At 40.3% G+C, this 27,178-nt stretch overlaps 2 protein-coding genes and 3 non-coding genes across 7 annotated transcripts in view; 3 read left to right on the forward strand and 2 right to left on the reverse strand.

Moving 5' to 3' along the window:
- Positions 1 to 1,218: 1,218 nt before the first annotated feature.
- Positions 1,219 to 19,047, reverse strand: zgc:152891 (uncharacterized protein LOC767741 homolog). 3 transcript variants are annotated; one of them, XM_044370830.1, is made up of 16 exons: positions 18,788 to 19,047; positions 15,354 to 15,499; positions 12,546 to 12,713; positions 11,659 to 11,920; positions 11,029 to 11,110; positions 9,871 to 9,960; positions 9,647 to 9,762; positions 8,667 to 8,839; positions 8,419 to 8,562; positions 7,802 to 8,005; positions 6,530 to 6,616; positions 5,611 to 5,780; positions 4,887 to 5,002; positions 4,629 to 4,729; positions 3,241 to 3,411; positions 1,219 to 1,615 (listed from the first exon to the last, which is right to left on the reverse strand). In XM_044370830.1, the coding sequence occupies exons 2-16, from the start codon at positions 15,480 to 15,482 to the stop codon at positions 1,436 to 1,438; spliced, it is 2,193 nt and encodes a 730-aa protein (XP_044226765.1). In that variant the 5' UTR covers positions 15,483 to 15,499; positions 18,788 to 19,047; the 3' UTR covers positions 1,219 to 1,435. The 3 variants fall into 3 exon arrangements, with proteins under 3 accessions (XP_044226765.1, XP_044226764.1, XP_044226763.1); XM_044370829.1 differs by lacking the exon at positions 18,788 to 19,047 and adding an exon at positions 16,885 to 16,950; XM_044370828.1 differs by lacking the exon at positions 18,788 to 19,047 and adding an exon at positions 15,821 to 16,871.
- Positions 16,405 to 16,477, forward strand: trnav-uac. Its single transcript has one exon. It is a non-coding gene; the product is annotated as a tRNA-Val (tRNA).
- On the reverse strand, positions 16,935 to 17,006 carry trnaa-cgc. The gene has a single exon. It is a non-coding gene; the product is annotated as a tRNA-Ala (tRNA).
- trnas-uga lies at positions 18,395 to 18,476 on the forward strand. The gene has a single exon. It is a non-coding gene; the product is annotated as a tRNA-Ser (tRNA).
- Positions 19,048 to 22,232: 3,185 nt separating the features above from the next.
- Positions 22,233 to 27,178, forward strand: part of LOC122996133 (rap1 GTPase-activating protein 2-like) — a 52,880-nt gene continuing 47,934 nt past the window's right edge. Inside the window, exon 1 of the mRNA XM_044371701.1 lies at positions 22,233 to 22,339. Coding sequence (XP_044227636.1) covers positions 22,296 to 22,339 — 44 coding nt within the window. The 5' untranslated portion in view covers positions 22,233 to 22,295. The remainder of the gene's footprint in view (positions 22,340 to 27,178) is intronic.

Here is a 27,178-nt window from a genome sequence, read left to right on the forward strand (position 1 = left end):
TTTATGAACCAAATACAAACTGATGACATTCCCTGCTGTATCTATGTACAGCGTCAGAGCGGCTAGCACGGCTGTAGACTCTCGCTCTTGTTTTAAGAAAGTAGTTTCCTGTTGCTGTATTATTTATTTTCATCTCAGAAAGATGTGCCTTCAGATTTTGAGGAAATGAAAACCACAACAAACTAAATATACGGCATGTAAGAATTAAATGTATTTAAATCACACTCAAAATGTAATGCAGTCTGAATCATTTACATTGTCTACCAACTCCTGAGGGAAATATCTGGCTCTTTAGCTGCTAAATGCTCCACTATGTTCACCAGCTAGTCTACAGCTAACTGTGAGCAGGTAGTGTTCAGCAGCTTTTTACAGCTTTTTCTCTGAAAACGACGCTATGAGACGCTGAGAGTGAACCAGAACAGTAAAAGTTGCAGCCGGACAGATAAACAATGAGCTGAAACTCACTATAAAGCTCCGTAAAGCCGAGAGGAGCTGCAGAGTCTCTGTAGGTTCATCACTACGAATCACAACCAACACGTTACTCACATAGATCAGACTGAGGAGTAACAGGAAATATAACATTATAGCTGCTTTAAAGAAAAACACCAAAACCTGTTTCACACAAATGTGATTTGTGAGCACTACTTACATGCAGATGGAAAATGTTTACTGTTTGCAAATTGCAATTAAATTTAAATAAAATATTGTTCTGATTAGTGAAATGTCAAAATGAGTGAAAGGAGATAATATGATGAGCACATTTACTACAAATCGTGTGTATTTTTACATGATTTCCAAACCAAACTGTAGTGTGTTTGTCTTCACTTCCTGTCAGCTGTTGGTTTCAGTTTATTTTCATAGAAATCCATTTATAGACACTTCACACTGCAGGTCACAGTGACCATCATGTTACGCTTTAAACAGTGTGTTAGTGCAGATTGATTTACGGTTGGTAGCGTGATTGAATGAAGTAATTTTTCAAGCATAGTTGCCAACTGTTGAGTGTGAGAATTGAATTAAATATCTTTGGGTTTCAGACTGTTGTTCAGACAAAACGAGACATTTGAAGACATTTTTTTGGGCTCTGTGAAACTGTGATGACCATTTGTCACCAATGTTTTGACTAAATGATTAACCAACATAAAAAAAAGAAAGAAATTGACAGATCAAACGATAATGGAAAGAAACAGTTGCAGCCCAAATAACAACAAAGTCTGATGGATTTTCGTTCCAAGTGTCTTTAACTTGTTTTTATAGAAATGAATCAAAACCATTACCACCATTAATTTTTGTTGTAGTTTAAAAAAAAACACACTAATCTGAGTCAAATGCTTTGACTTTCACATTCATTAGGAAACATTGAAATCACATCCTGTCTTTGCTGCCTCAGAAAATAATCACTGTTGTTGGAAATGTTGAAGAAACAAGTGTTAATCTAAATGGCCACGCTGTTCTCGATGCTTCCGGGACAAAGGTAAGGATACGGCAGCTCCAGTTGGCTGTTGCGCTCTGTGATGTCATCAGAAATGGCCTGGAGCTCAGCCTGCACCTCTTCCACCAGCCTGCGGTGGGCGCCATCACCGAAAACAGCCTCCTTGTAGTGACACAGAGGAACCTGCAGGCGGAGACAAAACACTGGTTTACTTCCAAACACTAAAACATCATGTAACACTTTAAAATAAAAACTTAGCTTTGTGTCGGAACTTCATTAACACGCTTCCTGTTGTCATAAACATAAAAAGTCTAAAATGAGAATTTTATATGTAGATCAGAAAAACAAAACATTCCAACTCAAATGGATCAGATATCAGCAGATATCAGTCCAATCTGATGGGAAACTGGATGAAAACTCCAAACAGCTTCTCACATTTAGGTGTGATACTGATAAGAGCTGCAACTAACATTTATTTTCATTATCGATTCATCTGTCGATTATTTTCTCAATTAATCGATTAGTTGTTTGGTCATAAAATGTCGCTGCACAGATCTGGTCTCAGAGGGCAGGGTTAGGTGACCCAGCGTCCAGCTGTAGGCCTCTCTAGGTCCTTCCACCTGGTGCTCAGATAGCAGCGTTATTGCGTTTAGAGAGCACATTGACTGTGCTGCATATTTGTACGTCCTCTGGATAACGGACGCGGTGAGACGTTCCTTTGTGCTAGGCAGATGCTGGATTCAGCCTCTTTAATCTTTGGTTCTGATCTTTTGGCGCTAGTGGCTGAAGACATGGCGACCGGAACGGAAGAAAATTGTATAAATATTTAGTCGCACTAGGCTCGCCGTAACGCGTTAGCTTGTCAGTCAGTAGCTCTAACACACAGGGTTTAGCCCAGTTAACTGCGTACTGTAAGAGTCTGCTCGTCCTGACACAGAGTCACTCTGAACTCCAGATACTCTGCTTAGCTAACAAGCTAATGCTAACTGAACCCTGGTAGGCTCGCTGTAACGCGTTAGCTGGAGGGTATAATGTTACACAGTCATGTCGGTTAGCAAATACAGGGTATCCGGAGCAACAGCTCGCCTTGATGTGGACACTGCTCCGAATTATCCTGTGTAACAGCAAAGTACACACAAGGACTGACTCAGCAAATCCAGACTGAAGCTGAGAACTACGTTATAGTCCCTCACCATGTCTAACTAGCTAGTCTTAACTAATGGTGGTAAGATGAGGCGGCGTGAGTCGAGCAGTTTGACCTGTTACTGGAGCCGAGGTGGTTCCCATAATGAAACACGGAATAACGTTAGAAAAAGAACCACAAAATATTCACATTTGAGAAGCTGGAATCAGAGAATTTGGGGGGAAAAAAGTCTTAAAAAACGCAAAATTTCTCTGATTCCAGCTTCTTAAATGTGAATATTTTCTGGTTTCTTCCGTCTCTTTGACAGTAAACTGAACATCTTTGTGTTGTTGACAAAACGAGACATTTGAGGACGTCGTCTTGGACTTTAGGAAACACTGATCCACATTTTTCACCATTTTCTGACATTTTCTGGGCCAAACAACTAATCCATTAATCGAGAAAATGATCAGCAGATGAATCAATAATGAAAATAGCTCTAATTGTTTCAACCCTGATTTCATTTTTTCTATAAAGCCATAAAACAAGCTGAAAAATCAGTTACAATAATTGACAATCATGTGTACATTTTGTTGTTAAACATTTTAGAAATAAGATGATTATGAATCTGAGATGTTTGATGAGGCGTGTTTCCTGTTTCAGGTGTGTGTGGGTGGAGTCTCACGTAGTTGACGGCGGGCTGCGACAGCAGAGTCAGTGTTGTCAGGACGCGACAGGTGGAGTTCACGTCCGGCAGGAAGGACAAGATGTCTTCCTCCGTCACCGCGCCTTTGAGCTGCGGAGGAGGACGCAACATGGAGACCGGACAGTTTGGCGTCCAGAGAGCGAAATCCAGCTGCAGGACAGAAAGACGGACGAGGACGATTAAAGCTGGAGATGTTGACAACAAATATCAGAAAATCAATGATGTTTTAGAAATGAAATATCACCCATTTGTTCACATATGTAGACAAACTATAAGCTAATTTTAAAATGATTAAAATTATCTTTCAGTGGTTCATGTTACTTTATACTTCCACTAAACTACATCTCAGAGGGAAATATTGTACTTTCTACTCCAGTACATTTATTTGACAGCTTTAGTTACTTTTCAGATGAAGATTTGACACAATGGATAATATAACAAACTTTTAAAATACAACACATTGTTAAAGATGAAACCAGTGGTTTCCAACCTTTTTGTCTTTTGACGTCTTACAAAAAGCAGTGTGTAGTCGGGGTCACATTTCACATGTCTATGAGTTGTTAACAGCTCCACCAAATAGTGATTTTTCCCTCTAAACTTCTCACATGCTTTCATTTCAATAAATGTTCAAATGATCCAATATTTCAGCAAAAATCAAAGATTAGAGAAAAAGTCCAAAAACTGAAAACAGATTTGTGTATCAGAACTTTGTTTTTTCTTCTTTCCTCTCCCATTAATCATCTCACCACCCCTCAGATTTATCTGCTGACCCTTTGGAGGGGCCCGACCCCTAGGTTGGGAACCACTGGACTAAACTAGCTAACTGTATATAAAGTAGTGTAAACTAGCTCCACCTCCAGCAGCTACAACAGTAACATGCTGCTCTAACACTGATGCTTCACTATTAATAATCTAATGATGTCATATATAATAATATATCAGTCAGAGGGACCAAACCACTACTTTTACTGCAATACTTTAACTACATCAAGCTCATAATACTTATGTACTTTTACTGCAATACTTTAACTACATCAAGCTCATAATACTTATGTACTTTTACTGCAATACTTTAACTACATCAAGCTCATAATACATATGTACTTTTACTGCAATACTTTAACTACATCAAGCTCATAATACTTATGTACTTTTACTTTAGTAGCATTTTTCATGTAGGACTTTTACTTGTAATGGAGTATTTTTACATTGTGGTACTTTTACTTGAGTAAAGGATGTGAATATTTCCATCACTGCTGAGTTGCATTGTAAGTTATTTATTTTTACATTGCTGTATTGGTAGTTATTCTTCCATCACTACCGTGATGTGGGAGTCTTCAGATGAAGTGGTCTTTAGTTTGACCCACCTGGGAGAAGTTAACAGCGGCGTGAAGTGCTGAGCAGCTGTAGATGATCATGGTGACAAACTTGGACACTTCTGCTTTGGTTTGGAAAGACTGAGGGAAACCTGGAGGACGAGAGGAGACAAAAAAACGTAAAGTCTCACACCACCGTCATGTTTTTATCTACATGGTCTCTGCAGTGACATCAGATTATGCGTCCTGTCTCTGAAATAAACAAACAAACAAAAACATGGAGGTTACAGGATTTAAACAAACACACACCCGACTTTTGTGTGAAGCTGTGTGTGTTGATGTCGGTGATCCAGTGTTGAAGCTCAGAGTCCTGCTGCACCGCGTCGTCTCCGCTGTAATACAGATCCACCCAGCTGAATACAAACCTGCCACACACACACACACACACAGTTTATCATCTGCAATGCATACAATGATCATGGGACGGTCAAATCCAGAATTCACAGGGCGTGCTGGAGATGAAGTGGTAAATAAATGTATTTTTATAGCACTTTTCTTAGAAGTTAGTTACTTTTATATATTTAAAACATCTTAAACCAGCAGTCAGGTGTCCATATGAACACTGAAAGGTTTTCCTTGGTGTAATCATTCCTCCAGTTCATACTGGATATTAAAGGACCAGTGTGTAGAATTTAGTAGCATCTAGCAGAACAGATTTGGGAGAAATGGAATATTCATAAGTATGTTGCAATTAGTGTAAAATCACCTGAAAATAGGAATTGTTGTGTTTTCATTACCTTAGAATAAACCCTTTTTATCTACAGGGGGGAGGGTCCACTTCCATGTTGCACCTCCATGTTTCTACAGTAGCCCAGAATGGACATACCAAACACTGACTCTAGAGAGGGCCTTGTTTCACAGCCAGGTTGCAATCTGCAACTTCACCGCTAGATGCCACTAAATCCCACATACTGGATATTAAAAGATCCTTCAAATGTGCTTTTAATTGTAATGTAGAGGTGCGTTTCTTTACCTGTGCAGCGCGTCCCAGACTCTCAGAGCGTCCTGGGCGTAGTAGCTCTGCGGTAATTTGTCCACACCGCGGTCGGACAGGTCGTCAGGGACACACAGGGATCGGTAATGAATCCTTGCTGACGCCCGAGAGAGGAAGACTGGTAAGGCCTCCAGACCACAGCCCACCGCCTGGAGGAACAAATAACTGCACTGCACCGCTTTCCAAAACCTCACTCCTTTATTATATTATAATATTTCAGCCCAGTATCACGCCAAGGATACCGTGTCAGTGTCACATGAAAAGTACACACCGGTACGACTTTGAAAGACGGTCTGTGCTAGACTGGATCAGCCGGAAGGACGAACTCTCTCGAGTGCGGTTAAGGTCAGGGGGTTTGGGTTAAGGTTAATGTACAAATCTCGCAAGATTTTTGCTCCAATCCAGCGCCGACCTTCAAAGAGCCTGTCAGGTGAAGCAGTTCAGATGTACGAGGTGGTGGGTTGGTGGGTTGGGTTAGACAGATCCTAACCTACACAAAGTGGATCTAGTAATCCTGCTGCAGGAGACCGCTGCTAACTACATATGTCGTGGTGTTTACTGTTGCCATGACAACTAAGGTGGCCTAACTTTAAGGGAAGTAGCAACTTTAACCCACACCATGTTTCAAGTGATCATTTTAACCCAAAACATGATCTTTAACTAACCCTAACCGAGTGGTTTTTGTGCCTAAACGTAACCAGACTTTAACCACAGCGTTGTCACACCATGAAACATCATTATTTTCACTCCTAACGTGGTGCAAACATGAAAAATACTCGTGAGTATTTTTGACGCCAAGGTGAGGCAAAACGTGACACTGACAGGATGGACTGATATGTGTATCACACCCTTTGGCGTGATACCAGGTTGAATATTTTCATTACAGTTGATGGTTTACCTTATCAAAAACCCCATCAGGTGCCAGCAGCGAGACTCTGGCCTGGTAGTTGATCTGCAGAGACGTCCTGATGTGTGGCATCAGCAGCTGTTCACAATAACAATCAGAGAGGAGATCAATAAGTAATAAACGGTGGACCTGACGACAAACTGCTCATCAGGGTGAAGAGAGGGAACAACTTTTAACAAATGCTCGTGAACTTTGGTTGCTAAGTCTGTTTATTTGTCTTTTCCTGTCTTCATTCTCAGGGTTTCCTGCTAAGCCGTCATCTAACTCAACCGACCACGAGACAAGATTCATCTTAACACCTCTGCAAGTTAACTTCCTGAGAAAACACCAATTCTGTCGTCACCTTTTCAAGCCTCCTTCTAGATCAAGACATTTATATTTTCCACATAATTTAGGCACAGTGTGTGGTGTTTTGGCCATATAAATAAGAGGTACAGTATATTCCCGTTTGAGATACAGATGGCAGAGCATTTTGTATGATCATGACTTAAGTTTGGTTTTTTCTGCAGTGTTTACAATACAAACAGTCCAGCGTCCCAGTTGACCCAGATGGTGAGCCTTTGGTTCTGAGTTGTGTTGGCGGTTTGGACCCCAGTATACCTGCTTGCAGGTCTAGTTTAAAGGACCAGTGTGTAAGATTCAGTGACATCTAGTGGTGAGGTCACAGATTGCAACCAACTGAAGACCCCTCTTCTTCCAAGTGTGTAGGAAAATCTATGGTGGCTGCAAAACTCACGAAAAACGTGAAAGGTCCTCTCTAGAGCGAGTGTTTGGTTTGTCCATTCTGGGCTACAGTAGAAACATGGCGGGCTCTGTGGAAGAGGACGTGCTCCCCATGTAGATATAAAGGGCTCATTCTATGGCAATGAAAACATGACGATTCTTATTTTCAGGTGTTTGTACACTAATTAAGACATACTTATGAATATTATATTTCTGCCAAGTCTGTTCCGATAGATGCCACTAACCTACACACTGTGCCTTTAAAAATGATTCACCTGCTGATGAAAACTGTGACTAGACCAGACCAAAACATCTCTAGAGTCTAGAGTCCAGTTGTAAATAGTACAGTCTAGACCTGCTCTATGTGCCCTGAGATCACTTCTGTTGTGATTTGGCGCTATATAAATAAAATTCACTTGAACTGAAGATAAGAAAAGTTTGGCAAGAGTTCAACTGGCCTTCAGCCACTGAAACAAAGGACGATTTAGACCTTTTAGTTCTTACAGCTGGTAAAATGACGACCAGATGGATGGTTTGTACCTGGTGCAGTGGGTGCTGGTCTGGGAGCTGCCGCAGCGTGGCCACGCAGCACAGCTCTCCCAACATGTGGGTCCTCAGGTAGTGGGAGGCCAACTGGTGACACTGGAAGTCCGCACTGTGGACCCAAATCTTAGCCAGCAGCCAATCGCAGCCGGGGTCAGAGGGCAGGAAGACCGGGTTCTCAGGGCCGGGCTTCTGTTGCAACTAAAGGAGGGAAATCACTGATTGATAGATTACTTGGTTAGATGAATTCTGGAGGACGTGCTTTTCTTAATTAAGTAAAACTCACATATTTTTTTAGAAATGTGTTTGTAATAATTGAGAATAATACATTTTTATAAGTTCTTATTCTTTATTCTCTGTTTGGATCTCCATCAGCCTCCACAAAGTGGTTGCTAGTCTTCCAGTGGTCTTCCAGTGGTCCGAGCAACAATGAAACAAACATCAATCTAAAATCACATCAATCAATAAAAAACAAGAACGAGCCGAATATCAGATCACATCAAGATCAGAGAATAAGTGAAATAAGTCTATGCATGAAAAGGTAAACAAAACTGTCTCCAGATGAGCAACTACAACGTTTTACAAGATAAAAAAACTGCTGAGTAAACAATCACCTGGATGGCGATGGGCAGCAGCTGTCCCTGCTGGTTCAGATGGAGAAGGCACAGTGGAGCGGACAGGTACGTCTGCTTCCCGTTGACCACATTGGCCGGGACGCCGTCCAGCACCTCGTAGTCCAGCAGGTACACGCTCCCTTTCTGTCCCGTTATAAAACATCAAGATACATCATTATGAGGGAAAAAATGAGCACAGCTGGCACCAAAGATAAATAATAATAAATCAGAGAATGCATGTAGCACACCTGTAGCTCCGCCTCAAGGGAGGAACCTTCAGGCAGGAAGGGGCGGAGCATGTCAGAGGTGACGGACAGGTGAGGAGGAAGGAGGCGGATCTGATGCAGCAGCAGAGGGTTGCAACCGTTCAGACACTGGTGGCCGAAATACCAGTCCTCCATCCAGTGAGCCCGAATGAACTCTGAGAGAGAAAAAGATCACGACGCACAGAGAGACAAAGTTATTCTGAATGAGTCCTGAAAAATATTATTCAAATATACTTTTTACAATTCCTAAACAGTTGTCTGGAGGCGTCTATTCTAAAAGTTACTGGATGAAGATTTATGTTCATGTTGAAACCAAAAGAGTAACAACAAAAACTTTAAAAAAATGATCCTGACAAAAAAAAAACCTGTTTCAGCCCGTTTTCTTACTAAGATTATCCTGGGAAAACTTTATTTTCACCTGTTCTAAAGTCACAAACACAAGAGAGAAAACAATTTAGATCATACTTAGAAAATGGATCACAAGAAATTTTTTTTTCTTACTTGCCTCTCAGGGCTTCCGTACAATGAGGCGATTTGCTGTTTTTCTGTCGTATGTGACAGTAAACTGAATGTCTGAAGGTTTTGGATTGATGACAAAACAAGCAAACCTCACAGTGGGCTCTGATGATGCAAATAAATGCAATTATGTGACTAAAGAATTAGTCGATTAATCGAGAAAAAAATCTGCAGATTGACTGATATTGAAAATAGTTGCAGCCCTACTCAATCTAACAATCTATATTGTTAACACACTGACTACTTGAAAAACACATTCAACTTTGTGATAGATAATATAGCCAGTATTATGTTTACTACAAAGAGCTTTCCTCTGTTCAGCAGATGAATGTGAAACTCAAACATCAAGTGAAGTAAGTATTTTTGACAGGAAGTGTGAAAGTCCTCTGTTACAGGAATGTTTTCATTCCAGTAAACTGACTGAATGTGTGTCTGTTGTTTCTTACTGGCCGTGTTGTTCTGGTTCGCAATCTGGGCGAAAAACATCTCCAGCTCGGTGAAGCTCGCCCAGGCCTCCGCTCGGCCGATGAAGCCTTTCAGATAGTGCAGGTTGACAGCCGGACTGAGGACGAAGACACACAAACAACTCAGACTCACTTGTCCTGCATCTGTCTGTTCTTTCTGCTCCTCCGTCTCATCCTGACCAGTCAAAGCGAACATTAAGTTTCACCTCTTGTGTGTGTAGCTGAGGTTCGGCCCGAGTTCAGACATGCTGTTCAGGTCCACACAGTGCGGAGCGCCATCGACGAACTTACACCACCTGCAGTCATGACACAATGACAGAATGAATCTATGAAACTACAGCGAGTTAGTTCCTGCTTTTCAGCTTTAGGCAAGGCAAGTTTATTTGTATAACACATTGCAACAACAAGGGAATTCAAAGTGCTTCACATAGAACATAAAAGGCATCAAAACAGAATATAAGTAAATGGTTTAATAAAAGGCGGCAAACAGAAAAGTCTTCAGCTGAGAGTCGCAGCAGACCTGCAGTTTTCTGGGACTTTGTTCCAGATATGTGGAGCATAAAAACTGAACGCTGCTTCTCCAGGTTTAGTTTTGACTCTGGGGACAGAAAGCAGACCTGATCCCAGACCACCTGAGAGGTCTGGATGGTTCATAACGTAGCAGCAGATCAGAAACCATTCAGTGCTTTATAAACCAACAGCAATATCTTAAAGTCAATTCTTTGACAGACAGGAAACCAGTGTAAAGATCTGAGAAGTGGAGTTATATGATCCACTTTCTTGGTCTTAGTGAGGACTCGAGCAGCAGCGTTACAGTAGTCGAGTCTACTGAAGATAAATACATGGACAAGTTTTTCCAAATCCTGCTGAGATATAAGTCCTTTAATTCTTGATATAATCTTCAGGTGATGGTAGGCTGACTTTGTAATTGTCTTAATGTTGCTGTTGAAATTCAGGTCTGAGTCCATGACGACACCAAGATTTCTGGCTTGGTTTGTAGTTTTTAACATTATCAATTGAAGCTGAGTGCTGACTTTTAATCGTTCTTCCTCGGCTCCAAAAAACAATTACTTCAGTTTTGTCTTTGTTTAATTGAAGGAAATTCTGGCACATCCAATAGTTGATTTGTTCAGTGCACTTGTATTGGACTGTAGTCCCCTACTGATACAGTCATGTAAATTTGTGTGTCGTCTGCATAACTGTAGTAACATATTTTGTTGTTTAGTCGTCTCACAGGTTTAACCTCTGAAACTCTGCTGCATCCACCCGTAGCTTCATCTTCTTCAAATGTTGTTGAATAAAGTTATATTCTTTATTCAACAACATTTTCAAAGACACCAGAGACGTCTATTTGTGTGTTTTACCTGATGAGCTTCTGCTGATGTTGCAGCTGTCGCAGTCGCAGCTCCTTCAGCTGCTCGTCTGTCTCATCCTTCAGCAAACACACTGCAGAGGAATAATTATATGTTACAGTTTTAATAATATTTAGTTAAGTTCCACAAAAAATGGACACATAAAACTGACAATGTCATTTGGATTGACTGTTGACCAACAGATGATTCTAATTACTCTTTTAAATTCAGTTTTTGGTAAAAATGAAAATTGTATTTAGGTCTAATGTCCCCTTATTAACATTAAGGACAAGGAGGGACAGATGAATATTTATATTCCAATGGATTAAATTAATTTCCACAGATTTTGACCCAAACAGATTTAATTATGGGAAAGACCAGAAACAATATTCTATATATATATAGTTGGCTGATTTGATCGTTTCAATAGTCTCTGTGTAAAGGGAACAAAACATTTCATAACACTCAGAAAGAAAACTTTCTCTTTTTTAACAGGAATTTCTCCATATTGTGTAAAAGAGGCAAAAGAAAAGAATAATTTGTTGTCTAAGTATGAAGAGAATAATGAACTGGGGAAAAAACTGCATTTTTAATTCATAACAAACTGAGGAGACAAATGTTAAAAGACTTTTAACTTCTTACATTTTCCGTTGTGCAGCTCTACGTCACCGTCTGCCAACCGCAGCCATCTGTTGCACGGGAACACCTGCGTTTCTGGATCCTCGGACCCGGACCCCTCCCCGCCTCGCCCCTCCTCCTCGGCCTGTCCGTCAGCCAGCCTGCAGACCTCCACCTGGCTGCAGTGCCAGTCCAGGTTGGGAAATCCGGTCCGAGCCTCCAGCCGGAGCCGGACCAGAACCAGACGACCCAGAGGAGCGTTGGCACACACCCGGACCCGACACGACTGTCAGGACAGGAAGAGGAAGAGACCGTCAAAGTTTTCCTTCAAGAGAACAGCAGTGTAAGGTGGGAGTGGGGACTGCAGCAGCCGTGTGGGAAGAAGTCGAACCAGAATCAACTTTTGCCGAAACACAACCTGACGTCACGCGGAGGTGGCCGATCATGTAAGCCGCTGATCAGACGGAAGACGCCCACAGGAAGAGGAACCTTATTTACCGCTAGAGCTGTAAAACCCCGCCATGAGCCAGTACAAAGACGTTACTAAGATGAGGGGAGGACATTTATCTTTGTTTGATGACAGTAAAAGTGAAGTAAGGCTTTGCTGTCGGCTTCCCATCTAGTTTTAAGAAAGACAAGAAAAAGAGAGAGAGAGCAGCGATGGTCGAGAGACCTAGAGAGTGAATGAAAAGAGGGAGCAGCGGTAGTGAAAACAAAGCAGCGACTCAGAGATTTTTAATGTTTACAATTCAATGGCCACTAGGCAAATGAATATCTGGTGTAAAAATTCCTTGTTTGATTTGACTTTTGGTGTAATATTACATAACTCAGCTGTTGTTGGTAATAAAAATAAAGAGTCACTAACTGCTCTGCTTGGGTTCAATCTGTGGAGGAAACGTGATGAAACCCACCGATCCGGGATGAAGATGCAGGTCGCCTTCGTTCACACTGATGGGTGTAGTCTCCCCCTGCGAGCCAATCAGGTTGAGCCACAGGCGGCTGAAGGTTCCACAGGTGGGACCAGGTGAGGTGTGAACCGTCACCTCGAACTCTTGACAGGAAGTCATCATGTAGGACAGCTGCGGAGGACGGGGAGATAACCAGGACCCGAATTTATCAAACTTGTAAGAACCAACTGAACAACACAAAGGACACATTTATCAAATGTAAAAGTCTCAACTGATCACATGATCAATCACATGAAGAAATAGCCAATCAAAGATATGGATTGATCCTACAGCTGCCATATTGTAAAGTCTTTTTTAAAAACACTTACAGTTTAGTCAGTGGTGTGTTATTCTGCAAAGAAAATATGATTATAAGTTGTTTTATTTGTGTGAAATATTGAGTATTTGAAATGAACAATGATCAAATATATTTATCATGTATAAATATATAAACATTGCTGTAAATTTTAAGGATTTTTAGTCCAAAATTGTATTTTTCTGCAATTTGATGAATACGGGTTCAGGATCCTGCTGCAGGTTATTAAGATGTTTCATTTCTTTGAGCCTCATGACATGAACACAGAAACACACGCTGACCCTCTGGAGTCCAAACGAGCCGTGACGTTATAAGATATGCAATTGTAAGTTGATGTAATGTTGTAATTGTATGTATTTCTCCAGCATGTGTCAATGAACTATTGTGGGTTGGTAGGGGAGGGAACTGGGCGCCACATGGGAGGAAGGGAATAAAAATTAATTGAATAAGTCTTACAACAGTGTCTGTTAAGTTGAATGGTATCGGTATCAGTTTATTATCATGAATTATGAAGATATGTATCCAATCTGCTCATTTGAGAACACAACTTTAGTTTCTCTTAATTGCTTGAAGAATCCCTAAAAATTGTCTGTCCTATTGTCAGTTGTGTTTTGACAGATCATTAGTGGGATCTATTATGTTATTACACTTAAAAACAATTGATAACAAAACAAAAAAGAGTTCAGTCTAGACCTGCTCTATGTGAAAAGTGTCCTGAGATAACCTTTATTATAACTTGGTGCTCTATATAAGATGAATTGAAGCTGAAAGGAAAAAACAACCAAAACATTCAGTTTACTGTTGTGAGACTGAATCTTCTTCTGCAGAACTATGATAAGAACTCATTTGTTTACCTCGCTCGGTATTTGACTTGGAAATGAGCGACAGTGACAGTTAGCATGAACGCCCACTCACTCACTCACACACACACACACACACACACACACACACACACACACACACACACACACACACAGAGCATAACAACACTGCACTCTTTCTTCTCAAAGGTCACTTCCTTCTTCCAGCGTTCACTGACCACTAAAGCTTCCTGTATTAGTGTTTACCTGACACACAGCAGAGAAATTACACTCATATTTCAACGAGAAGATGTAAAAAGCAGCTTTTTTTGGTTCTTATGTGTTAGTTTTGTTAGAGATGGAAATAACAAACCAATTTAAAACAACACACAGTACCTGGTCTTCTTCTGATATTAACATATATTAAAGTTTTAAACTGGATTTGAGTTAACTTTATTGCCATTATAACGAACATTATAGGAATTTGCCTTAATGAACATGTCAACACAACATAAAACCACACACATACAAACATTTTTAAAACACACAGAGTATCATAAATATGAAAGAGAAGCTAAAAACAATCAACTTTAAAGTGCAGGAAGGTTTTGTGAAGCACAAGTTACAAGTCTGTGATGTCTGAATCATTTCCAAGAACTTTCCTGGAAAGAACTATTCAATTCCAGTGATATTCATATATTCATTTATTTATCATCTCTATAATATACTTTCCTTATAATCATATGTTTATGTATATATTCCTATATAACTATATAATATATATTATAGATGTTGAATTATTTGCTTCCTTATAGTCGAGCAGTTAATTAAATCATATTTTTTAAGTGTATGTTACCAAAAACACCGCCAGTTCTTTCATTATTAGGAATTTACATTAACTTGTGCTGAGTTTATGAATAAAATATTCAGATGGAATGACAACAGAACCTGCTTCTTTCAGCTCTGATATCAGAATAAAACACATTTGTTCTTTAATAAACCTTTTCCCAGGAATGATACTTATCTTAACAGGGGAAAAAAAAACAAACATGATTTGCATGTTAACCGGCTGTTTTCAGGACAGCTTGTTTATCAGCTGTTACAGAAGTGACTGGATCTGTTTTCCTTTACTGATCATTTTAAGAAACTTCATGCAGTTTTAATGGCGCAAAAAAATTAAAATAATTAATGATAATAAATTTGTTCTCAGCAGGAAAACACAGAATCTGAATCCTTTTAAAGATTTAGAAATCATTATTTGTATAACGGATTTTACTTTTCCAGAACTTACAGGTACATTATGTTTATTCATCTCTCAGGTCAGACTGCTGTGACCTTTGACCTTCACACTACCACTGAGGACACTGAGGATATGTTCTCAGTATGGCTAATTTTTATTAAGGCTTACTCTGTTTTTTTTTAGTGTCAGTTTTCTTAAATTTCACTAAATCAGAATGAAGGGATTTAGTATTTCTCCTCCAGATTTATGTCTTGGCATCAAAAGCGCTTTGAAACAACATTTAGATCATTGCAAAGGAAGATAAAATTAAAATATAATCTAGCAGAACAACAAATGAATAAAATGTGACTTACGATAATCAGTTTTTCTCAAATCTTTGCAGACAGACAGACAGACAGACAGACAGGTGAGCTTACCTGCAGAGCGACACTTCCTCTCCTCTGTGGGCTGTTGATATGTTGAATAGCAGCTGCATGCTTAGAGCACGTCTGTTTTTTTTCAAGTCCCGCCCACCACAACACCTGCACATCCTGCTGTTGGTTCATCTCGAACACCTGAACACCTGAAACACCAAACACCTCACTACAGGTAGTCCAGTACTGACAGTTTACATGTTCAGGGCCAGAATTGATCAAATTTGTAAGAATTACACAGAGAACAGAGCCAAAGAAGACTGACTGTGTGACGATTAAGACACATTAAGAAACTCAATCCTTTAGTATTCAGAATGTCACTACTTTCACTACTTTACTTGAGTATTTCTATTCAGGATTTTACTGGCTGTGTTGACATGTAACAGCTTAAAGCTGCAGTGTGGGACTTTTGTCTCCCCCTTCTGGCAGTGAGAGTAATTACAAAAAAAAAACTGTCGATACGTGCTTACGTCATAGGCTACGTCGGAGCCTACTCTGTTGCGGCTGTAAAATGGTGGATGAACTGGTTTGAGCGTCACGCAACCCCCGCGAAATGACTCGTAATTTGATCCATTCGGTCCGATAACATTTAGAAAGACTAGAAGAGCCGCACGATTAAATGATCTTATCCCCATTCAAGTTAGCAGAGAGCTAACCGGAGGTCGGAAGTCTCTAGTGCGCATGCTCTGCCAGTATACATTTATCAGCGCGGAGCCGTCGCCACTGTGAAAACAAAAGGTGATAGGCTTAATCAGCATTGTGTGAACACCTTTGGCAAGGGCTTAAATGTAACGGACGTTCATTTAAAAGTAAAAGTTCTACCCTATACTTTTAATCTGTCCATTATGTTAATCATCCTATTAAAATACTGCATGTAGTGTCACAAATATCCAGCCTAACTCGCCAGCGTCAGTGCAATCTACTGTATACAGAGAGTGTTAAATTAGAAAATTTGAAGAAATCGTAAATACAGCACGTTAGATATACAGAACTGTCTTTACCAGAGCACCTTGATAGAAAATAAAACCATTTTTTTGCTGCTATTGTGGCATCTGGTTCCATAGTGTAGCGGTTATCACGTCTGCTTTACACGCAGAAGGTCCTGGGTTCGAGCCCCAGTGGAACCAGCAACCTTTTCCCCACGTTGAGTGTTGTTATGTAATTACGGTAGAAATGAAGAAGAAACGAGATATCATTTGATTGTGCAGCTCAAGACAAAGAAACTATAATGCGATTATAGTCTAATTCTATGATCAGAAAAAAAAATAGAATTTCCAGTTTGGACATGTAACCTTCTGAAGAGCTGTATGTTGATGTCCTCAGCATGGCGAGAATGATCTGAATGCTTCTTAACCACTGATCATCCTAAAGATTGTTGTTATTTTGTGTAAATACATTGAGAGCTGCTAAACCGGAGTCAATTTCCTTGTATGCGTAAACATATTTGGCCAATAAAGACGAGTCTGATGTCTTGTTACACGAAAAATATGTCATAATGACCGAGTCTTCATTTTCAGCATCTGTATCTCCTCACCTGATCGGTCACATGCAGTGTCCGAGTGTCCGGGACAGCAGCGGTAAAAGTGGAGATGCCGGGGATTGAACCCGGGACCTCATACATGCGAAGCATGCGCTCTACCACTGAGCTACATCCCCACACGACGCATCATGGCCGCCGGAAATCAGTATTTACATGTAAAATGGCGGGTTACACAACAAATATAGTGTATTCTTTGGTGTGAATAGATAATATTTAATACAACGCATTTAAGCCAAATACTTATACGTTTGTTTTTTAGCTTTTTGCTTTTAACAACTAATTCACCCATTGTATAGTTTTGACCCAAATGCACCATATTAAATGTATCAAACTGAAACTGATACTACTTAGCAGCACACCAACAACACGTTTCTGAATAACTTGTTTTTCCAGTCCAAAAGTTTAGACTCCTTAGACTGGCTTCTTTTACATCGTCTCTCAACACTTATTACATGATTTTATCTGTTACCTTTGTGTTACTTTTATCCATTATTTTATCTTTTTTTTTTAATTTGATTATTTTGCTGCTTTCTTTTATTTGTCCTTGTTTGTGAAGCACTTTGTATTTAGCATTATGCTAGCATTATCACAGTTAACCATAGACTGTAAATGCACCCTGCTAACCAAGCTAGCAGCTTGCACTAGGGTCAGCTCCACCCTCTTATCAAATATGGTCAAACTCAAGGCTTCAAAACAGGAGTCCACAAACCATCACGGTGGCTACGTCCATATTATTTTATTCTTTACAGTCAGCAGTATCTACAGGTATCACAAAACAACACAGGGGCTTGTGTGACCGTGTTTTTTGAAGTGTTGGCTGGCTTGACCACAGTCTCGAATCAGAGGTGGAACTGTTTATGGGCCTCTGTCAACTGAAGAGTGCTGGGCTTTGAAGCAAATTTGACATAGCAGCCAAACGGTGTGATTGCAACATCACGTGATGCACACTCCCACAACTTCCGGGTTTGCTTCCGCGTTGTGCGGCCCACTGAATATGCGCAGTAGTGTTTCCCCAGCTGGCCCCGCCCATGAGCTCACGCTCGGCCCAGAACAGCGGTACGTTCAATCGACCAATCACCAGCCAGACAGAGTCCTGAATGAGCTGTGATTCAAATTTTCACATGGCGTCCTCTAGCGACACCTAGCGACTTTACCTGCAGGCTTGAGCTACTTCCCACTGAAAATAGTGGGAGTGCGTTATATCGGAGTAAATCGTGATTTTTTTTTTTACTTTACACTCTCCTGACATCGACTTAAAAACTCGTACTGTCATTATTTGTCTGATAACTTGAGTTTCCGGTCCTGTATAGTGTTACCGATGTTCATTACCGCTAAAAGTAACGGCAGATGTAAACAGAGCAGAGGCAGCTCACGTTAGCTAGTTCTGGTGTATGAAGACCTGGGGCAATTTTATTGTTACACACTTTAAATTAGTTGAGAACAATGAACGCCAAACAGGTAAAGACGAATACAAATAGTACGGTCCCATCGCATTGTGACGTAAGCTGCGATGGCCGAGTGGTTAAGGCGTTGGACTTGAAATCCAATGGGGTCTCCCCGCGCAGGTTCGAACCCTGCTCGCAGCGGAAAAGTGATTTTATTTATTATGTAATTATTATTATTTTTTTTTATGAATGTAAACACAGCTGCAAAGATTAATCGATTAGTTCATCCATGGAATAGCAACAATTTTAATAATCAAATTATAGTTTTTGTAACGTATATATATATATATATATATATATATATATAAAAAATATATAGATATATATTATCTGTTTGCTCTGAGATAAGAAGGCTTTGTACAGACAGTAAAGCCAGTTTGTTGTTGCACTCTGTCTCACCTCACACCTCACCGTGTGTTGGGATTGTTTATGTGTGTGTGTGTGATGGCCACCTGCTCTCTGTGGCCTTTAACATGAGAACAAAATGTCCCCCGTTTCCTCTCTCTTGTCTCTCTGTCTCTCTGCTGGCGGAGCTGAGGCATCACACAGGTCGACACATATGGTCTGTGAACAACCACGCTGTGATGTTAAGGAGCTGCTGTATGTTGCTCATGTGGATTATCTTGTCTGCAACAAGTCTGTGCACGTTGATCTGCACAACAAAAACATGAAGCATAAATGAAATATTTTGACTGGTCCTGGTTTGTCCTCCTCAGCATGTGAGGAAGAAAAAAAGATAACCCTGATGATGATGAAACAGTGATGTCATCAGATTTAAAACATAAAGTCTGTGTTACAACTTGGAGTTGTGGAGTTTTAAAGCTGTTTACAAGCAGGGAGGTTCTAATGAGAAGACACTGTTGAGTTGCATTATGGGAAATGTAGGATTCAGTGTTTTTATGGAAGTGCAATACTTAATCACTGAAGAGCAACTTTGAACCTGCGTTAACTGATGTTTTGTCCTCTAGTTTTCATCAGAAACACACAGTGAAAACAACTCTGACATATTATCAGCTTGATATGTTGAGCTTGTTGGTAAACAGTTGTTTATTTCCACATCCAGCAGTTACGGAGTCGAGTGAGAGAGAGTGAACCAAAACAGTAAAGTCAGACAGCTAAACAATCAACTATTTTCTATTAATCTACTGAATGTTATCTTGATGAATTGATGAATTGTCTATTATATATTTGTCTATTAAACATCAGGAAATTATGAATAATGCCCATCACTGTTTGGCAGCATTTCCAAACTAATGCAGTGATAATAAGAGTTCTACCTGCTGTTCTGTTTCTGTAACGTTTGGTACAGAAATCTGTAGTTTTACGAGAACATTTTTGGCACAAAGTGAACAAGACGTAGCAAATGATGAGGACTTCATTACCCAGAAATCCTGTGTGCAGACGTCTGCAAAGGTTTTAAAGTTTTCCAGACGATATTATACATTTTCTATATGTGAACGTTATGACCCAGATGTTGTTTGAGCATTTTGCTGCTGTGTAATTTGTATTTGTTTTAGTTCTCTCTCTCTCTCTCTCTCTCTCTCTCTCTCTCTCTCTCTCTGTAGGTGGGATGCAGGTGGGATGCAGGTAGGATGCAGGTGGGATGTAGGTGGGATGTAGGTGGGATGCAGGTGGGATGTAGGTGGGATGCAGGCGGGATGCAGGCGGGATGCAGGCGGGATGCAGGCGGGATGCAGGTGGGATGTAGGTGGGATGTAGGTGGGATGCAGGTGGGATGTAGGTGGGATGTAGGTGGGATGCAGGCGGGATGCAGGCGGGATGCAGGCGGGATGCAGGCGGGATGTAGGCGGGATGCAGGCGGGATGCAGGCGGGATGCAGGCGGGATGCAGGCGGGATGTAGGTGGGATGCAGGCGGGATGCAGGCGGGATGCAGGCGGGATGCAGGTAGGATGTAGCTGATTGGCTCCAGCAGCCTGCAGTTTTAAGGCTTCTTCCAGCTGCTGCAGGCTCATCTCTCTCCTCTTCCAACCAACATGTTTGGATGTGTAATGTTGTCGTTAAATACCAGTCCAGGTTTTGTAGGGATGAGCAGCAATGTTGTTTAGTTATTTTCTGTTGTTTTTAGGAGTTAGATTAGCGGCTCGTCTTTTTGTTCCTGTTTTGTTTGAGTAGTTTAGGTTCCTCATCTTCTCTGTTTGTTATTTAGCTGTTGGAACCCTGAAGCATAAAAGACTGTAAATAAAACCTTTAAAAGCTGCAGATTCCTCGTTGCTGGTGGTCGTTGGAAGAGTCTCATTCTGTCCATGTCGCTCCGGGGTTTCAGCTAATATAATGAATATTTATAATAAACATGTTCTGACTTTTCAGCAAAAACAAACCTGCTGTTTTTACATGATAAATACAGTTTACTGACAACATATGAAATGATCCCAAAAGAGTTTCACCACAACAAGATTTCATATTAATTAATGTTTGTTCGGCCGATTAATCGATTGACAGAAAATGATCGATGGTTTAACTCCCTTTTCAAACACGTTAGACATGATGTCATCTTGTTTCTCACAGTTTTCTGATGTTTTATTGATTAAATGATTGAGATCGAACATTTTCCTCTTGGTTTTAATCAGCTGTCCTGTAGCGCCACCTGCAGGACAAACTTCACACCTTTATCTCCTCCGATAGAGACTCTGGATGTTTCATATTGTGTGTGTGTGATGAAGGCTGCAGCCTGTCGGGGTCGCTGTCGACGCTGTAAACTGTTGTTTATGTTTTGTTGAATGAAGGAAGGACTCGGCTCACACTTTACATTCTCTGTTAATCCTGTTTTACGTCGTATTTTCACTGCTAATGTCATGTAAATGTATTTCAGCTGCTGGAGGATTTTTTACACAGGATTAAACAGTGAGAACCCAAATTAGAGGTAAACACACACACACACACACACACACACACACACACACACACAGAGTCATTTGTTGTGTCTTTATTTAAATGTCTCTTTAATTCAGTGATCTTTGTTATTTAAATCACTGAAGAGAGAAAAAAAAGATCCTGTTGCTTTCTGTTTGTTGGCACAGAAACGGTCAAATATTAACTTCCTTTACAAAATCTATTTAATTTAAAGTCAATTTGATATGTTTTATAAATGCAGCTGAACGTATCCAACCAGAACATCTGAACATAGAAGGTTTTCACATTTATCTCCACTATTTCAGGAATAAGATTCACTTTATTTCAATAGTTTTTTTGGCCTAAAAACATTTGAGTCTCAGAAAAAAAACCAACCTTTAAAAGCATCAGATGCAGTTTTAGTTGTAGAATATAAACTCTTCTCTTTCTCAGGTCATTAAAAAGTCTCTGAATGACCTCCGTGCTCCCAGACTTTTAAAAAAGAAAACTGTGAATCTTCCCTTTAACCGCGCCTGCTGCCAGCCTGCTGACATGTGTAGGATCAATATATTCATATCTAAATATTTGTGTGTGAGTTTCAGGCTGCAGGAGCGTCGTCGTCGTTGCGTAACAGAACATCCAGTAATCTGACGTCCATTTATCTCCATTTATTATGTATGATAAGTTTTCTGACTGACAGAATCTCTGCTGGGTTTTTCTGCTTCGTCAGGGTGGAGAGAGAGAGAGAGAGCATGTATACCTCCACTTATACTCTCTCTCTCTCTCTCTCTCTCTTTCTCTCTCTGCTGGCTGTGTGCAGTGGATTGAAGTGAGAGAAACATTAACGGCAGGAGGAGACACAGCGGGAGGATACAGAGAGGCAGCGAGAGCGAGTCTGAGATGAGAGTATTTATAGGTGGAGGGATGAGGAGATAGAGAGAGAGAGAGAGAGAGAGAGAGAGAGAGAGAGAGAGGGGAAAGAGAGAGAGAGGGAGGGAGAGGAAAGAGAGAGAGAGGGAGGGAGAGGAAGGAGAGGGAGGAGAGAGACCAGAGAGAGAGAAATCCAGACACAATAAGAAGAAAAGGAGGACAAAGAGGAGCGAGAGACCATGCTGAGGAGGAAGAGGAGCGTGTCGTTTGGAGGCTTTGGATGGTAAGTGTGTGTGTGTGTGTGTGTTTGTTTGTGTGTGTTTGTTTGTGTGTGTTTGTGTGTGTGTGTGTGATTTGCATCCTTTGATAAATGGCCACATGATCTCATCACTTCTCACACACTCAGACTTTCGGAGGGTCTTTGAGTTCATTTCCAGTCAGAGCTGAAACAGAAGTGACATCACTGTGACATCACGGTCGCAGCAGCTACCCCCCCCCCCCCTCCCCCTCGTCCCCCTCCCCAAAAAAACAATTTAAAATTAAATTTTCATGTTTAAATATGCATCAGGAAGTCCTGGTCACATCCTCAATGAGATAAACAGAGAGAAATGTATGAATGTATGAATCATGAACCATCACAGCTCAACATATTAAACCTTCATGTAAACACTAGTTATATGATTTTAAACATTATTGATCTTCAGCTGCTCCTCTGACAGTCACAGTTTATATATGTTATAATGTTGAACAAGCAACATCCTGATTATTTATCCTTCTTAATGATGCATTTAGAACTTCTGCACAGACACGTTTTTAGCAATAAAAATGTATTTCCTGTCAATTTTATTGCCCCGATACTCCTTCAATTATTTTTTAAACTGCGTAAACACGCTTTTGTTGCATTGAACGAACAGTATTTATGATTTTGAGAGTAATTCACCTTCAGTTGCGTCTCTTTACAGCCGTAACGCGTCCTGATGATTCATCTGATCGGTCGTGGAGCTTAAAAATGTTAAAAAGTTCGTTCTGAGGTCATTAAAACGCTTTGATTCATCTGCAACTGATTATTTAAGTCTAACAATGATGCTTCAAATGTCTTGTTCTGTCTAAAACGGGCAGAATTGATTGATTGATTGGCTAAATAAAGACACACACACAACATACAAACACATAAACATGTAAAGTAAGAAAGAAACTAAATAAACTGATGAATTGAGGACATTGAGCAGCATAAAGAAAGTTTTTAAATGATTAAAATGAGTCTTCCAGTTTTTCTTTCCTGTTGTGTCTCAAGATGAGAAGAAAAATTAACGTGGTTGAAGTTAAAATTTGACTTTTTTTTTTTGAACGAGGTTTGGTTGATCCGTCGTCTGTGTTTCTGTTTCCAGTCGACTGACGCTGAACAAAAACCTGTTTTTTTTCTGCTGCAGTTAATAAACAACTTTCTGTTAGGGGTTCTCATACAAGAGGTCCTGGTGTCTTCTGATTGGCTGTCTGTCTGTCATATACGTGATCTGAAAGATCTGTGATGTTTAATCGTTCTCTACTAGCGTTTAGCTGTTAAAGGAGCAGTTTGACATTAATTGACTGTCTTACTGAGCGTTAGCAGAGCAGATGGATTCAACTCAAGCCTCCGTATAACAAACTGTAATTATAACGTCATGTGATGCTGTTGCCACCAAAAAGCTTTTTCCCAGCTGTGTCTCAAATCACATTCTGTTAGTAAACTGTGTACTTACTGGCGTAGGGCGCGAGTCTCAAATCAAACACGGCCGTTGTGCACTTACTGGAAACGACGATCGCAAATTAGCATTAGCTAGCGTTAGCATTCGCGCTAAATTAACCCAAAAAAACATACTGATGGCTTATATCTGACAACAGTATAGTGGTGCTTAGTGCCAAAAAACACATGTATAACTTACATTTATATAATGCGGCGATGTTCACCGTAGTAACAACGTACCCGGCCGCCATTTCCAGTTTGTAAAGTGGTTCCTCCCCTTCCGCTATGTAGCCAAGATGGCGACCGTTGAGGGCGAGAAGTGTCCATAGTTCCACACTCAACTTTATGACCGTTTTGAGTGCATTTCCCCATACTTCTCAGTGTGAACGCACTTATGCACTCAAAATGTGAAGTGTAAGTACAGAAGTGAAGCGATTTGAGACGCAGCATCTGTAAGTCAATGGATACACAACCCGGAAGTTAACCTGGAAAACAGGAAGTTAGCCCGTCTCAGCCCCTGTAGCTCTACGGGCGCATAGAGCATCCGTCCATGATTCCACTCCGTCTGTCTGTTATGGTGGTAAAGCTACTTGGTAGTTAGCCTAGCTTAGCATAAAGACTGGAAGCAAGAGGAAACAGCTGGCCAGCATCTGTCCAAACCTGTAAAGATCACTGATCAACATGTTATATCTGTTAAATTCAGACTAAGTCTACAGTCGTGCTAGCATCTATCTATATATATATACTGTATATACATACAGACCTTCAGTTATGTAATAATTAACATCTTCCCTTTAAAAAACGTATTATTTTAAAACTTTAGCCAAAGTTTGCAATAAAAAGAACAAAAAATAGATGAATAAATAAACATACGTGTTTATTTTGTGTGCATGTGAGTTAACATGAACATAACTAATAATAATTGAAGCAGTACATTAATATTTGGTATAATAATATGGAAAAAAGAAGAAGTACATTAATATTTGGTATAATAATATGGAAAAAAGAAATTTAGATTAGAAATAGAAATGTATAAATACATAATAGAATAATAATAGAATATCAAATAGATAAACAAATTGAAAATTATGTCATAAAACTTCCTGCATGATGCTAAATACAGACACTGATGCTAAATATCAACACGTCATAATAATTTGTCACTTTTGTCGTTTTAAAATACTTTCATCTTTCTCATTTCTCTGTTTCTTCTTCTTTCATTTCTGTTTGTGGTTGTTGAAATGTTCAAAATGGCGGCTGCAGAAGGAAGCTTCTGCGTGACTGACACACTAAACGTGAAGTTTACCGCTGATGTTTCAGATCTTTGACATATTTGTGGATATTTTCAGACTCTGGTTTGTGAATAATAAAGAACAAAAGGAGTCCACAGTAGCTGCTCTCTCTCATCGTTCTCGCCTCAGTAAATCTCAGTCTGCAGTCGGCCTGTCAAAACTCCCTGTGACCAGAATACACAACTCTGAGAGTGTGTGTGTGTGTGTGTGTGTGTGTGTGTGTGTGTGTGTGTGTGTGTGTGGAAACTCTTACACAAGCCTCCTTTTCAATCATTCACTCTCTGTTTTCTTTTTCTAATCTTTTTGCCTCCACCTGCTCGCTCCTCCTGCCACCAAACACCCTTCTTTCCTTCTATACCTCCTTATTCACTTCTATACCTCCTTATTTCCTTCACATACCTCCTTATTCACTTCTATACCTCCTTATTTCCTTCCATACCTCCTTATTCACTTCTATACCTCCTTATTTCCTTCACATACCTCCTTATTTCCTTCCATACCTCCTTATTTCCTTCTATACCTCCTTATTCACTTCTATACCTCCTTATTTCCTTCACATACCTCCTTATTTCCTTCCATACCTCTTTATTCACTTCCATACCTCCTTATTTCCTTCTATACCTCCTTATTCACTTCTATACCTCCTTATTTCCTTCCATACCTCCTTATTTCCTTCCATACCTCTTTATTCACTTCTATACCTCCTTATTTCCTTCCATACCTCCTTATTTCCTTCCATACCTCTTTATTCACTTCTATACCTCCTTATTTCCTTCCATACCTCCTTATTCACTTCTATACCTCCTTATTTCCTTCCATACCTCCTTATTTCCTTCCATACCTCCTTCTTTCCTTCCATACCTCCTTCTTTCCCTTTACATATCCTTCTTTCCTTCCATAAATCCTTATTTCCTTCCATACCTCCTTATTTCCTTCCATACCTCCTTCTTTCCCTTTACATATCCTTCTTTCCTTCCATACACCCTTAATTACTTCTATACCTCTCTATTTCCTTCCAAACCTCCTTATTCTCCTCTTCCTCTCTTTCTCCTCCATCATAACAGTATTAATACAGATTTTTTTTTGTCCCTCCCAGTTCACCTCGAGCAGCTTCCTCGTCATCTCTCCTCCCTCCCAGTGTTTAGACCGAGCCAACTAATAGAGTTGCAGTATTTAATAATGCAGGAGCGGCTTCAGGGCAACTGCAGGACTAGTTTATATTAAACACCCAACGCTCCACCCATCCGCTCACCTCCACCGTTCCTCCCTCAGCTGCTCGTTCTGATTCTACGATCTGTTGTTGGATTAAAATAGAACAGGAAACGTTGTGTCAGCACTCCTGCCTTCACTAACGTTCTACTAACGTTCTGCTGATATTGTTGCTCATGTTAATGTGGTTATTGCATTTATTCATGTGAGTGTTAAAAATGTGCCAAAGGGAATTTTATGATCCGATGCAGGACAACATCATTTGTCTGTGTCTCCAAAACCGTTCAAATCCCCGTTGAAAAATAAAACGATGCTGTTAAAGCGTCATAACTTATATTTCTGTTACTCCTCAGTCTGATCTGTGTAGTAACGTGTTGGTTGTGGCTCGTAGTGATGAACCTACAGAGACTCTGCAGCTCCTCTCGGCTTTACGGAGCTTTATAGTGAGTTTCAGCTCATTGTTTATCTGTCCGGCTGCAACTTTTACTGTTCTGGTTCACTCTCAGCGTCTCATAATGTCGTTTTCAGAGAGAAAAAGCTGTAAAAAGCCGCTGTACACTACCTGCTCACAGTTAGCTGTAGACTAGCTGGTGAACATAGTGGAGCATTTAGCAGCTAAAGAGCCAGATATTTCCCTCAGGAGCTGGTAGAGAGTAAAAGCAGAGCTAAAAGAGAGTGAATATTGGACTCACATTCACCAGGTGGACAGAAACACGACTCCACATGAATGATAATGTTGCTCCGTAACTGCTGGATGTGGAAACATGTTAGCCACAACTACTTTATAAACTGATAATATAACAAAAATGCTTCTGCTGAAAACAAGTGGACAAAAAACATCATGTCAAGTCGCTTGAACCAGATTAAAACTATAAAGGATCAAGAACAGAACCCTGAG

This window comes from Thunnus albacares, chromosome 13, assembly GCF_914725855.1.
Source record: "Thunnus albacares chromosome 13, fThuAlb1.1, whole genome shotgun sequence".
Taxonomy (NCBI): Eukaryota; Metazoa; Chordata; class Actinopteri; order Scombriformes; family Scombridae; genus Thunnus; species Thunnus albacares.